General features: G+C 36.8%; 1 protein-coding gene across 1 annotated transcript in view; it reads right to left on the bottom strand.

Moving 5' to 3' along the window:
* Positions 1–14,751, bottom strand: part of LPCAT1 (lysophosphatidylcholine acyltransferase 1) — a gene marked incomplete at its 3' end in the record, with an annotated part of 51,457 nt that overhangs the window by 3,829 nt on the left and 32,877 nt on the right. Inside the window, exons 10-12 of the mRNA XM_079533313.1 lie at positions 10,524–10,649; positions 3,285–3,438; positions 1,991–2,089 (exon numbers count right to left, since the gene is read on the bottom strand). Of these exons, the coding sequence (XP_079389439.1) occupies positions 1,991–2,089; positions 3,285–3,438; positions 10,524–10,649 (379 nt within the window). The remainder of the gene's footprint in view (positions 1–1,990; positions 2,090–3,284; positions 3,439–10,523; positions 10,650–14,751) is intronic.

The following is a 14,751-nucleotide window of genomic DNA, read 5'->3' as shown; positions in this document are numbered from 1 at the left end:
AAATGGTAATTAAAAATTAATGTTCCTATCCTCATTCTATCTTTTACATGTACAGTGCTCTGCCATGAAAAAAATAACCTGAGTATTTCATAGCATCTGTACCAAACTTCATTACATTTTTAGAAATATCTCATTTTGCTTGTTCAGTACAAACAAAAGCTTAAGACATCCTTGTCTAATTTTGAAGCATGACATGGCTGCAAATACTGAGCTATGTTAAAGAATGCTTTAGAAACTTTTAGTTTCTTTACAGCCATTAGGAACGTGGAATCTTCATCAACACAGCACACCACAATGGGATAAAAAACACTGAAGTTATGTGGAAAACAACATTCATACTCAAGTCAAGACTCTTGCCTTTTCCTCCCTACCATCCAATTCGCATGCTGTTTCACAAGCAGGAAGGACAAGACAAAAGTTGTTTAATTGCTGTGTTTTCCTAGATCAATTAATCAGAAGGTGATACTTGATAAAGCCCAGAAGTGCCACATTGGCAAGATTTACACCACTCTTTCACTTTCTTAACAACTAGAAATGGAGGATGCCCAGCACTTACACTGGATCAATGCTCTCGGAATTGATTGCCATAATCCCTAATTCTGCTTTTAATTGACTACCACTTTAGATCTCTGGTGACTCAATAACCCCTATTTTTCAGCTTCTTCCATCATACACTAAACAGTCCCACTCTGAATATTTGCTCAGCTATCTTGTAAAATGCTTCACTTTTATCCCTAGGAATAAATGACAATCAAACATGACTGAAATAATGTCCAAAAGCCACATTCAAGTTTACACAAGTAAACACAGAGTATTCAAGCTTGTTCATTTTAGTAAGAGGACACAGATCACCAAACATCAAGTGACGCCACTACGTAAATGAAATACAATAAGCAAAGGCAGAGATCTGCTTTTGCCTCACAAGTAGCATTAAGTTATCCCCTCTGACAGCTGTTGATTTGTAGGAAATAAATATTGTTGCAACTTCATCTTTTGTCATATTTGTTCAACACTGGCAAAAGGGTGATAGATAGACACTAAGCATTCACAGGAGCTTTCATTTCTTTAGCAAAACACGGTTAAGTATAGAAAAAATTTGCTGAAGAACCTGAGAACAGTTACACTCAGAAAATAAGACTGCAGTGTAATACTGATACAATTGTAAGTTCTGAAGTCCATGCATTCACCAGTGATCAATTGTTAACTTTTTCCTGCTTTGGTAGCACTGAAGACACAAGTCCCCATAAGTGCAAGGCAATCAGAAAAGGTAATCTAAATGCAGCAAAGCTTGAAATAGCAATATTAAAGAAATCAGTTAAAAAGTAAGAAGTTTCAGTGTCAGACAAACCCACTGGGATGGCAAACATTAAGCACTGCTTCTGTTGGTTTCCCTAAAAGCTTGCATTAGCTATCACTGCTGATGTGAAAACAAACCACTCAGGCTAGAACAAGATCAGGAAGACTTCTGAGAAGTCTAAAAGGTAGGCAAATAATTCAGGACATGAAGAAATGAAGGACTGAAAAAGAAACATTGCAAAGATTAAGAGGGAAAAATGAATCTTATCAAGAAGCTAAAGAGGAGGGGGAGCTCTCTATTAACATGTAGAACTGCAAGTTTTGGGTTTTTTTTTTCCTTAATTTGACAAAAAAGATTTGATTGAAAGATTTTACAAGCAGTAAGCATAACTCATTAGCCATTAGTTTCAAGTAATCAATACAAAAGACTTTGGCTCTAGTGTACTGAAAGACTTTACCAGCTCCACATAACAACGCCACTCTACAAACTCCCATCACTTTACTAAACAAAGTTGCAGTTTGCTCCCTCTGAATACATACTCCTTATCCTCCTTTCTATTAATGCTAATTACATTTCAAATCAAGTATTTAAAAGGCATTTGGAAAAAAGTTTCTGATAAAAATTTAATGGAAGCAATAATCATTTCTAAAAGCAAATTAAGTAAACTATATATAGGAAGAAAATACCAATTACCTGAAATGCCAGTTGGATTGTTTCCAGAGTTTTGGATGGCTTACAGACAACTGACAGAGCAATGACAAATTCTCGAACGTCAATTATGCCATCTTCATTCTGTGAAAGAAATTCTCTAGATATGACAACTTGTCTCAGAACTTCCAAAAATATCAGCTAACAACAATTAATATGCAGAATATTCAGCAAGATACATTGTTATATGTAATTCATTGCAAAAACTGGGGTTGTATGAGCTTCAAAGGTGCTTTTCAAAGTTCCACTTGGAAGTTCTATTCAAATATTCATGAAAGACAAGGCCACTATTGTTAGGCTTTACTTGCATATCTAACGTGCTTACATTTACTTACATGGGTTAAAACTAAAATTAGAGAACCAGAGGTCAAACTAGTCTGATTTAAGTCGTGAATACATTATATCTGTTCTTTGGTCTAGGATACCACTGTGGACACATCCATCCACCTCCTGGTGCAAACAGCATCTCATGATTTAAAAGATAATGATCATTTTTCCCAACTAATTGCCAGAGAGAAAGAAAAACTGGCTCATTTGCCAGTTTTTCAGTCCTTCAAGCTTCCAGGTATCTTGGAAAAAAATATTTTATTTATTTATTTATTTATTTTAATACAACCAACATCCATCACATACAGATGCAACAAGCAGTAGTAATGGTTTGGCCTGAACCTTTTTTTTTTTTTTTTTTAAATCTAGAAACAAAATCAGTTTTGTCCAACTGATACTCTTTTTACTTTCTACTTGAACGACAGTTTCATTTATTTGATGATGGATGTTACTATCTTGCTGAAAGGGAAATGCAGTAGGCAAATACTGCAGTGAAATGTCTACAGCTTATAGCTCTCTACAGCTATCTGAAAGGAGGTTGTGGTGAGGGTCAGCCTCTTTTCCCATATCTCTAGTGATAGGACTAGAGGGAATGGCTTCAATTTGCACCAGGAAAGGTTCAGGTTGGATATCAGGAAAAGCTTCTTCTCTGAAAGAGTGGTCAGATGCTGGAATGGGCTGCCCAGGGAGGTGGTTGACTCATCATCCCTGGAGATTTCAAGAAACCTTTAGATGTTGTATTAAGGGACGTGATTTAGTGGGGAAATATTGGTGGTAAGTGTATAGCTGGACTAGATTATCGTAAAGGTCTTTTCCAACTTTGGTGATGCTATGACTGTAAAGTGCTTAGCACTGCCCTGAATTAGACTTCAGTGAATTCAACAAGAAAATTATGCTAGAACAAAGTTTATCATAAGTAACACAATTTTTAAATATACTTATTGTTTCTTACCTCATCAAAAAGGGCAAACATACTTTCTAATGTGTGCGAAACTGGAAATTCCAAATATGCTGAAAATTCTTTAAGATCAGCCTTCTCCTTTTTCGTTTTCATAGCACGCGTAGCGTATTTATTAAGATCATCCTCAAGTGTTTCTGGTTTCAGCCTAGAAAGCACATTATTTTTGTACATTTTAAAAGTAAACCTAACTTCAGAATACAGATATCAATATACTGAATGAAGCAATGATAATGGTATAAAGCACTACAAAAATCCAGAAGCAGGATTCCAAGCAGCTTTATTCTGTAATAGTGGATTCCTAACGTCTTGAAGGTGCCATTAGTTCTTGAACTATGTTAGAAATTACTGGAACGTTTTAGGAATTCTGATTATAAACTTGTGTTCACTTCCTTGATTATAAGCCATATGTCCAAGCAGCCCAACACATGCAAGCAAAACAAGAGTCTAGAACTAACTAGTATCAAATACTAAGCATAGAGAAGTAGGTAGGATTTAGGTCACCTGAGCACAGCCGCATTGACAGTAACATAAACCAATTACGATTCCGAATTTACTGATGTCACTGAACAGGAAAGACTTGGTGCATCTTGTCTAAAAGGAATCTGGGATTACATAATGGTGATTATACTGTTAATCCTGTTTGTCAGTCCTCATTCAGTCTGCAGTTCAACGCCATTATGAGGCTACCCATCAAACAAGGCTATAGCAATTAATACTGATACAGAAATTACCTCATTCCTTCTGATTTCAAAACCAGATTTTGACCAATGACAGAACAGGTTTCGACTAAGGCAAATATTCCCTGCAAGGATTTGTTGGCTTGTTTTCTGTTGTTTTTTGCTTGTTTGTTTTTGCTAAATCAAACTTCTTGGTTTTGCTTTGTTAAAAATAAATTTCACAATCAAAATAATAAATATTAGAGGTGCTGCATATATGTGGAGAAAATAAATTCCCTGCCTAATAAAACATCAACCAAATTGTCACCAGTGAGTTTATTTGAACTGGTGTAGTAACACAGGCACTCAAAGTTCTCAATCTAAAGACAAAAAAGCCAATAACAATACTTTTCTGCAGTGAACTGTTCTGCTGCTTGCTCCTGCAGACACCTGGAGGCAATTATTTATGCAAGATCACAGTTGTCTCCATACTGCAGCTGGACCTTCTCAGCAGCCTCCTCTCATTGATGAGACTTGGATCAAATATTTAAATAGTACCAAAATACCTAAGCTTTGGAAAATAACTAATGGCACTCAGAGTAAGAAGAATATCTGGTATACAAGCTTCACATCTTGAAGACCTGAACAATTCTTCCCAAAGCCTATACTTTTAAACAAAAACAGAACTACTATACTATGCTATCTGTCATTACCTAGCCTAACTTGCAAAAACTGTAGTAACAACTCCAAGCACTGTATTTCTGAATTATAAGACTTAGCTATGCACCAATTCTTTCAAAGCCCACAGCCCCTACAAAAATTCACATGCTCCCTCCACACTTGAAGGAAAGCACCTCTCATAAGTTTTGCTCGTAGGCAGTATAAAGAACAAACATTCATTTTCCATTATCTAAAAAAGGAGCAGGTACAAATATCAAACGAATCCACGAAGGACCAGAGATACGTACAGATCTCAGCTTCTAACATGCAGCATTACATGTAAAACCAGTCCATAGATAATACATCTTCACTGTAGTAGCCGAAATGGATTTTAACCACAGAACAAGGCCAGCTGGCATATGAATACTCCCTTGAGATAATCCATCTCTGACACAGAATATGCAATCTAACATCTGTCTCTAAACCAGAGAGATTTGATTTGGAATAAAGTCACACAAAATTCACCTTCTGGAAATGAGTAAACACTTGTTTGGTGACGAGTATTAGAGACTCATTGGGATCTCCTGTTCACCAGTCAACCTTTCAGTAGCCTGAAAAGCTGAAGTTACAAGAGCAAAATCTCGTATTGAAAGTAGTTGTGATTTGCCACTAATCTACTAGATGTTTTGTGGTTTGAGATTATAAATACAAAAAACTTGTGAGCCAATCTCAAAAACAGTATGTGGATCAGAGAGGCAAAACTTTTGCTTCAGCTTGAGTATGAATACATTGTATTTCCTGGAATCCAAGGTGGTACATTCCCTCTATCCCTTTCAGAATCAAAAGGTAACTGGCATATTGGATGACCATGACAAATAATGCTGAATTCTTTGAAAGCCAAGCTACAACAGACTGTAGTTTCAAACTGAAATTGTTTTGGATGTCTCAATTCCTTTAAATTTTTTACTTTTTACAGAAACATAGAATATCTTGAGTTTGGAGGAGCCCATACAGATCACTGAGCCAAACTCCTGGCTCTACGCTGCACTACCCAAATATAAAACCATACATCTGAGCCCATTGTCTAGATGTCTCGAACTCCAGCAGCTTGGGGTTGTGACCACTGCCCTGGAGAGCCCATTTCAGTGCCCAACCACCCTCTCAGTAAAGAGCCTTTTATCCTAGTGGAAGCTATAAAACCTAGAAGGCCAACAGCGAATGTCTCTGCTCATGAAACCATGTGTTTGCAGGACCTAGGCTTTATGGGACACAACATTATTTGCTAGTGTGGTATTTTGCTTCATTTTGTAAGCCAACTTCTAAAGACAGAAAGAGCTGCTTCAGGATGAACACTGAACATTTAATCCTCCACAGCAGAGCTGACAAGGAAAACCAGATCCCTGAAGGTAGGATACTTTCAGCACAATTACCACTGTTCTTACTGAGTGAAATGTCTCATCTCTTCAAAGTCAGTTTTAGCTACATTTGATCATCTGAAAACAGACTCTTTCCTCAAATACTGGAAACCTGCCAAAAAACCTCTAAGTGTCTCATAGAGCTGGAAGCCTCATAAGAACTGCCGGATGTTGTAGCTAACTACTGTAAACTGCAAGTTCAGAGAAACATGCCCTGAGCCAAATAAGCAGCAAATTCAGTTTTCTGTCTACTGATGAACTTCCATGCAACTTCTTGTTGTTTTAGTGAAAGAATACTCAACAGCTGCAAAATTGACCTGAATTGATCTCATGAGGCAGGGTGTACTGTAGTTGGTATTCACTACATTAAGCCTAATCTCCAGTCACCTTCTGTAATGGACAGCTTTGTTTTGACCATGAATGCAGATGAAGAACATCCTCCAGAGATTTTTTCTTACTAAATATGACCTCTGCAGCAGCCCTAAGACACGACCGTGTTAGCTGTAAGGTGTTACTACTTCTTGAATTACAAAGCACTACCTACAGTCTGGACCACAGTTTCACGTACACATGGACCAGCAGAAGACTGCATCAGGGGCTGTTGAATGAGAGTAGATGGGTACCACATCTAAGAAATAATTATAATCTCTCCTCGCAGCTCTTACAAGGCTACACGAGCACTGTCTATTTAGGATCCTTGTGGCTGACTGGACAGTATAATATTGAGGTTCAAAATGGAACTACTGTTTAATTCATTTCATTCTTACTGAAATACTGCGGTTTTGAAGCCATGGCAGAACCGATTCAGGTTCTAAAATAAGGATGACTATCAGAAAACTTACTTGGGCCTGGGAGTACGTAAGAAGGTAAACTTCAGGCTTGCTAATGTTGTAGAACATTCTTCTGGGGTAGGCAATTATTATATGCAACAGATATCTCTAGTGCTCATTACAAGGATCTAAGAGAGCAACAGCGATCAGCCCCAGAAAAGCAGAGCAGATTGTTAAGGAACCAAAAAAGAATTAAGAAAATAGATTAATTACTATCCATTGTTAAAGATAAAACTTCCTAGACTAAAATAGAATAATCCCATCAAGAAAGCTCAGAAATCCAAAGGGAATTTTTTGCAATCTGACACGAAAAAGATCTGGTGCAAACTATACCTTTTAAAATAAATGACAATCAGCCATTCTGTCTTCAGTGAAAACCACCAAGAACCTCTGCATCTGAGTATTAAATGTATACACCAAGTCAACAATCTGCCCAAAGGGCCTTTTGCTATACATATACCAGCAACATGGGATACACATTCACCATATTATGATACCATATTTTTTTTGTTTGTTTTTGTTTTTTTTTTGTTTTGTTTTGTTTTTTTTGTATTTGATATACTTATTTCTTTTTGATGCATGAAGTACAAGTCAACTGTCAAACTGGAAAGAAAATGTGTTGTGACGTACAAGTATTAGAGCTGCTTAGTATGCAAAAACAAAAAAAGTAGATGAAAATCTTAGTTTCTAAAGGATATTTGCCAAAATGGCAGCAAGTAGATAAGAAAAATCAGGGAGTAGAAAACAGGGACTAAAGCAGAAAGATGCAAGACACCTCCAACCTTGCAACACATTCTAATTCATAGCTGGGATTCTAATTGAAAAATTGGCAAAAACAAACAAAAACCAACAACCAAAAAGCAATTATGAATAATGTAATAAAGTAATGAATAACGAAAAGTGAGATAAAACAGAGAAGAGGTATTAGAAGAAATCAGTGCAAAAAAAAAAAAAAAAAAAAAAAAAAAAAAAAAAAAAAGAAATTGTAACTCAACAGATAGTGTCATAAAACACCTACCCAGATTAAGGATAATTGATCTCCGTATAGTTTTTTGAAGATGCAAACATCCTGAATCACCAGAATCAGTTGAACAAACTGTCAGATTACACCAAGACCTGACTTCGTAAGCCTAACAACAAACAGAACAGTAACAACAAGAAATTTCTACCTTGTATTGCAATGCATACTACATCCAGCCGCTTTGAAGATGGGATAGATCTTTCTAACATTTTAAGAAAAGAAGAAAATTACAGCAGGAAAAATTAGAAACTTATCTGACCCAAAATGGAAAACTCATTAAGGAGCTACTGATGGCCAGCAAATCAAGGTTCTGTTAGAAATCAGAACAACTAAAGCTAGAATGTCCTTCTAGTTCACAGGTAAAGTAAACGTGGAAATCAGAATAAGCAGAAATTTGAGACATTATGAAGAACTTAGGGATCTCCTTGCTGGTGACTGTATTAAAGCAGCTCAAAACAAATCATCTCGTTAAAAAAATGGAGATAAGAATTATAATAAACCAGCATCTTTTGCAGAAGAAAATGTATGAAGAGCTCTGTAAGGCACAGAAGTCGAACAAACTTCCATGTCTAGAACATATTAATTGATCCAATCAAACTACAAACAGGAAATAATTTTTAAAAATAGGGCAATTAATTATGAATCATCAAATGAAATTAACTGAAATCATCAAATGATGTTGAACATTTACAATGTCTGAAACCTATAGTAAAAACCTTATATGTATTTTAAGAACCTGTTCACTGGTCAAACACCAGTCAGTCATCAGGCTCAACAGAAGCATAACTGCTTGAAGAGAAATGAGCCTAGAATTTGAGAAGACAATACTGATTAATTGATCTCCTTGATAAAACAGTCGTTTTAGCACAGAGTTCAAAACAAAGCTGCTGAGTTTCAGCCAGCTGTGACCTAGCAACTGTGTAGCTGTGTTAAAATTGCTCAAGCTCTTCATTAAATGTAGCGTGGGTCTTCATTGCTCTGGCTACATGTCTTCTGGATCACAACTGGATCACTACCTGGAGCACAAGCTGAGCAAATCTTACAAGTATGTAAATGATAATGAATCCTATAGATATATCATATGAACAAACAGTTCTCCAGCGCAGCAAACTCAGATGTAACAAGATTACAAAGTAATAAAAACAGTAGTCTGAGTTCACCTTTAAAGTCTTGCATTTAAAATTGTTACCTGGAAGAGACGTTCTTGTTCAAAATAAAGTAATGAGACTGGATGCAAAATCCATTGGATAAAATTTACAGTTGGAGTTATTAAGGGATGTGACTAGATGATCTTAATGCCTTGCTGGCCTCAAAACCTTTGAATAAGCTGCAAATGAGTGCATTTTCATCAATCATGCATTAGAATTGAAATCATATTACAAGCATCATCCAGTTTCATCCATGGTAATAGCCTTATTTACTGGCACACACCCAAATCAAGACAGAATGATAGCTCACCAATGCATAATTGCTCAAGTCTGTTAGCGAACTTTTAGATTTTGAGGACATCATTCTCAAATGTACATGATCATTTTAGAGGCCAAATAAATACTCCAAAATGTTTAATTCGAGGAAACTGTTTTAAACTGAGCAGATAAAAGCTGGACAATATTACAAGAGGATTAAAGTGAATCCTGGGATTATCAACTGCATCATAAGTGAGGAGTTTTTTTTTGTTTGTTTGTTTGTTTTTTAACTGAAAATTCAAAGTTCTTGGACTGAAGCAAGAATCTTTCTGGTTCTATTTAGAAGTGTCTACTGTCCTACTGGAATTCTTTTCAGATGGAGAAATATTATGTCAGTAACCTGTATGCATGATGTATGCTGTCCCGCATCCCTTCGTCTACAATACATCTTTGCCTCTTTTTTTTTTTTAAATCCTGTTTATGAGCAAGCTGAAAGATGAAGGAAAAACAGTGAAATGAAATAAAGTATGATATGGAAACATAACTATGCTCTGTATTTTAACTTACAGAGACAAAAAAGGAAAAATGTGTTTACATATTACAATTGTTCACAGGCTGAAAATGCAAGTTTGGATTCTCGTTGCTTAATAGTAGGAGAGGGGAAACAAAGCAGAAAAACTGGAATAACAGCAAGTTCTAATATTTGGTTTATCTGTTTTTTGTTTTTTTTCCACTGTTTTCTGAAGTTTTTCAGAAAGGTAAAGCCAGAGAGAACTGATGTTGTAAGAGAAGAGATGAGCCAAACTGCTTAAAATAAGGTATTTCATTGTAAAGTACATTTAGCAGTAACCCACTCAATAGACCAATGCTTTCTTGTGCTTCTTGGGAAAGAGTAAATCTTCTGCCCCCTCTGTTACAACATTAACCCCAGTCACAAGATTGTATTATGGCAGCACCATTCTCGTTTATAGATGTCATGAGAAAGGGCAATTGACTCTTAGCTGTATCAGATATTGCAAGCCCCACAGTATTTCTGATCCTCTCTGGGATGTCTTGAGACATTTACTTCTAATACAGTATTGGTTTAATCTTTATATTAGTTTCCCTGACTGTAATATGACAGCATTCCACACGTAGCCATAAATGCAGTGTACTAGAAGAGAACGTATTTTTATATGAGGAAAATCATACATAAACATGTAACAAAAATGCACCTTATATACAAACATTGTATATGCTCACCCAAGGCTTCTCACAAGCTTTGCAAATTCTAGAAGACACGTGTCTGAAGGCAGACGAAGTTGTCCTTCAGCCAAAGCTAGCTGACAGTCTTCAAATGTATAGTCTGTCACTGGAACTCCCAACGCTCTTAAATTAAACCAAAGAAACAGTAAGCCAGTTAGCCTATGAAAACTGAGCAGAATATTGTTTTGTATGGCAAGAAGTTCTGCAACAATGAGAAAAGCTCATATAAAAAGAATGAGATATTATACTCCACACATTTCTTGACTATTTTCATTCTTTTCAACTTCAGTTTTTTTCTACCTCATTACTAACCACTTATTCATTTGTGAAGTTAATATACATTAACGGCAAGACTGTTACAAAAGTCCAAAACATGCCACCAGTCATTTTGTCTGTCATGAAAATCCTGCGTTTCATTCTGCACTTTATTATAGCAATTTAATCTGTAATAGTATTTGCTTCTTATGCAACAGCCAATTACTTTCTGTTAAATAGACACTCCTTCAGAACCTCATACAAGCTCTTTGAATGCCAATGTAATTATTATACGAGGTAAATCTTTTATCCACTGATTAACTCTCAAAATTCAGGCATTCTAGTACAGTAGCAAGACATACACTTTAATATTAAAGTTACTGATCATTGTTTCTCTTTTTACTGAAAGAGAAAGTCAAGTATTCAGCAAGAGAACCTCACCAATATTCAAACTCAGAAGTAGTATGTTAAAAAATAGGTTTTTAAAATAAGTTACTTATGAATAAACTGAAGAGATACGCTGTAGTGATTTTGGATCAACAGCCATTCCCTTGCAAGAAAAATCAATAGGAAGGGAACAAAAGGAAAAAGCCAACCAAACCAAGAAGACAGAGGTGTATGGGAAAAGCATGTTAACAAATACTGCAGACTGTTAAAGGCTAGAATGTTTCAAGTGGATGATCCTAAATAATTAAATGTTGTTCATTCAAATTTTTCATTTATTTGTTCTTGTTTCATCATTCTACTGTTTCTTTGATCAGTGTGCTGGTGATATGTGCAAACTGGTCATTCCATTATGACAATTTACTAAGAGATTTTTATGATACTGTATTTCATGCCACACATAAGCCTGTAGTCAGCATACAAATTAATATTATGTAAAATCCAGAATAACTCCCTCATACTGTGGGAGTCAATTTCCAAACTGAATTAGAGATCAAGTACTGCAGGTCTTGTCAATAGCTACTATTATACGGTATTGAATATAGCATAGTATTAGACAATATGAAGTCACTAGTATTATACAATATGAAATAAAGTTTATACGGAAGAAGAAAACTGGAGTAATGAAAGAAGGAGAACTTATTTTGCTGGTTTAGATTACTTGCTATTCCCTTAGATAATGCTGTGTGTGTACTAGATCACCTTTTTTTCAAAGACTCCTCTGTCAACTGTCAGGTAGAAATCTGAACTCCTTGGGCCAAAAGGATACAATAAAACTCACAAGCAGTACTACCCAGAGATGCTTGCAAAAAGGAATGTGGTAATAATAAAAGGTCTTGTCCAGCTAGGCACGTTACAGCAAATTTCATCAGATCTTAAGGCAACAATAGGTACAGCATGCAACAGGGACACAGGAACTTCCAGGCAACCAGTAGAATTACAGGGCAAATGCACAGAAAAGGGGAAGCTAATTACAAATAAGAAAACATCTGTGCTTGTGAGATACCACATCAGGGAACCAGCAAAGACAATTATAAAAAAAAAAATTGTTTGAACAAAAAGAAAAAAAAGCAGCACGATTCAGATGAAAGGCAGCAATTAGAAGAAACTTTACTTTTGCTTAAAAAAGGATTTATGAAAAAACAGAAGATGGCAGACAAGTTAAAACATAGCCGTAAGTTGCAACCAAAGCAAGAAGCCGTAACTTGTTAAATATAAATGCTGGGAATTTTTCAAATATAAGGACTGCTCTGAAAGTAATGCCTCCTATTTTATTTTGTTGACTCATTATGTCAGAGGCAGATGTTGGTGGTACAGCAGTAGAAATTAATCTTCCTGCCAATATCCCATTACATTTTGTTGCTGTGTGTGGCAGCAGAGGGGCAGTGTGACCAAATGGCATCTGACATGGAAGTGTAGATGAAGCAAAAGTGCATCAATGAATTCCACTGTGAGGAAAAAAATGGCACCCACTGACATTCATCAATACTTGCAGAATGCTTATGAAGACCAAACAGTGGATGAGAGCACAGTGAGTGGTACATCCTCCCCCCTACCCTCTCCTGGTCAGGCCTCACCAGGAGTACTCTATCCAGTTCAGGGCTCCCCAGTACAAAAAAGACAAGGATCTCCTGGAGATAGTACAGCGGAGGGCCACAAAGATGATAAAGGGCCTGGAACATCTCCCTTGTGAGAAAAGGCTGAGCAAACTGGGTGTGTTTAGCCTTGAGAAAAGATGACCCAGAGGGATCTTATTAATGTTTATAAATAAGTGTGGGAGACAAAGGGACGTGGCCAATCTCTTTTCAGTGATCTGTGAGGACAAGACAAGGGGAAACAGCCATAAACTGGAGCATATTCCACACGAATATGTGACAGAACTCTTCACAATGAGCTTGACGGAGCATTGGAACAGGCTGCCCAGGGAGGCTGTGGAGTCTCCTTCTCTGGAGATACTGAAGACCCATCTGGACGTCTATCTGAGTGGCCTGCTGTAAGGAGCCTGCTTTGGCAGGGGGGTTGGACTCAATCTCTAAAGGTCTCTTCCAACCCTTACAGTTCTGTGATTCTGTGATTTCTGCTGGGGAGATGGCAGGTCACTTACACTGGCAGGCTCCTGTTCATTGCTGGTGAAAATTCACAGCAAACAATAGTGAATATGTTGAAGAAACTGAGAATTCGCTTTATCAAATAGTGTCATTGTGCTCTGTGAATCTGTTTTAGTTTCCAAAGACATAAAAAGGAGGCAACATTTCAGAGCAACCTCAAAAGGAGGAAGATTGAGAAAGATCAGGCTACTCAAACTCCACGGTAGGCAAAGAAAGGCCTGACTGACTGGCATCCCAACACCAAATTTAAATACTATCCCCTAAATAATGCACCCCAAAAATATTGAAGGAGCCTTTCCAAAGAGGAAGAACAAGCTTGTGAGAGAACAAATTCCAAACAAAAGCAGAGAACATCTCAGGCTCAGCCAAACTGGAAGGAAGAAGAAAAGTTATAGCTGAGTGCACCTCCTTACAGGAGGAGCAGTATTTTGACCAGACTCAGTGCTATTAGTACAAAAAATTGCTACTACAGTTAATGCCTGCATGGGTTCCCGCTGTCAAACATGCTTTGCCCTTCTCAAGTTTGATTGCATCTTCTCTTGCTCATCTGTTGGCAGTGTAGAAAAGCCTTCAGACTTCCAGAAAATGCAAAATGAACCATAACAGTATGTATGTGTACATTCAAACTTTCAGCATTACAAATATCAAAAGCAAAGTAGAGAAAGAAACAACTTTTGTTCACAATAAATTCTGTTATAGGATCAACCAAAGCCAGATAAGTTGGAGCTCAAGAGGCTCTTGAGTTCAGAAGCTAAATCACAAGCTGCGTAGGGCTAAGAGTTTAACACAAAAGCATTTTGATTTCAACTCAGTATTGAAGAAGCTAAAGCTGCTTTCGAAACCAAAGAAAAACACAGTCAGAGACGTTACCTGTACAAGCTGAGGCCTAGAATGCAGAAAATGCAGACATATGCATTCATATTTATATTCAATTAAAAAGTTTGTGAAATTAGCTCCTGAAAAACAGCAGGAATAAGTACTTTCAGAATAACAACCTAGATTGGTTAATTTCTGGTCATAATATGCACAGCAATGAGATGATCATGGTCCATGAAAAAGAAACCCGTGAGCTCATACTCAAATAGGTGGTGGTATACGGCAGCAGCAAAGATGAACAATACAGATTGGGTGGGGGTGCATGTGTGTCTTTTGAATGCATCTTCAAAAGGACAATTCTTGTTGTCCTGGTGGAGAAGGAATACAGTGAAGACATGTACCTGCTCAGGCTCCACAGCAATTAAAAAAATGGCATTTCCCTTTGTCATTAGTAGGCTGTCTAAGGGCCATACAAATGGCATTGCCCTTGAATCTAAAGCACAAGAGGACAGTTACACTATTTTTAACAGGTCTACAATAATCCACAGCATCTTGGTTTACTCCCACCTGCATTGTAAATACACAACTTGGATATCCAAACA

Source organism: Tetrao urogallus (genome assembly GCF_951394365.1).
Source record: "Tetrao urogallus genome assembly, chromosome: 3".
Taxonomy (NCBI): Eukaryota; Metazoa; Chordata; class Aves; order Galliformes; family Phasianidae; genus Tetrao; species Tetrao urogallus.
Note: the sequence above shows the minus strand (reverse complement) of the source record. Positions and strands in the feature narration are given on the sequence as shown.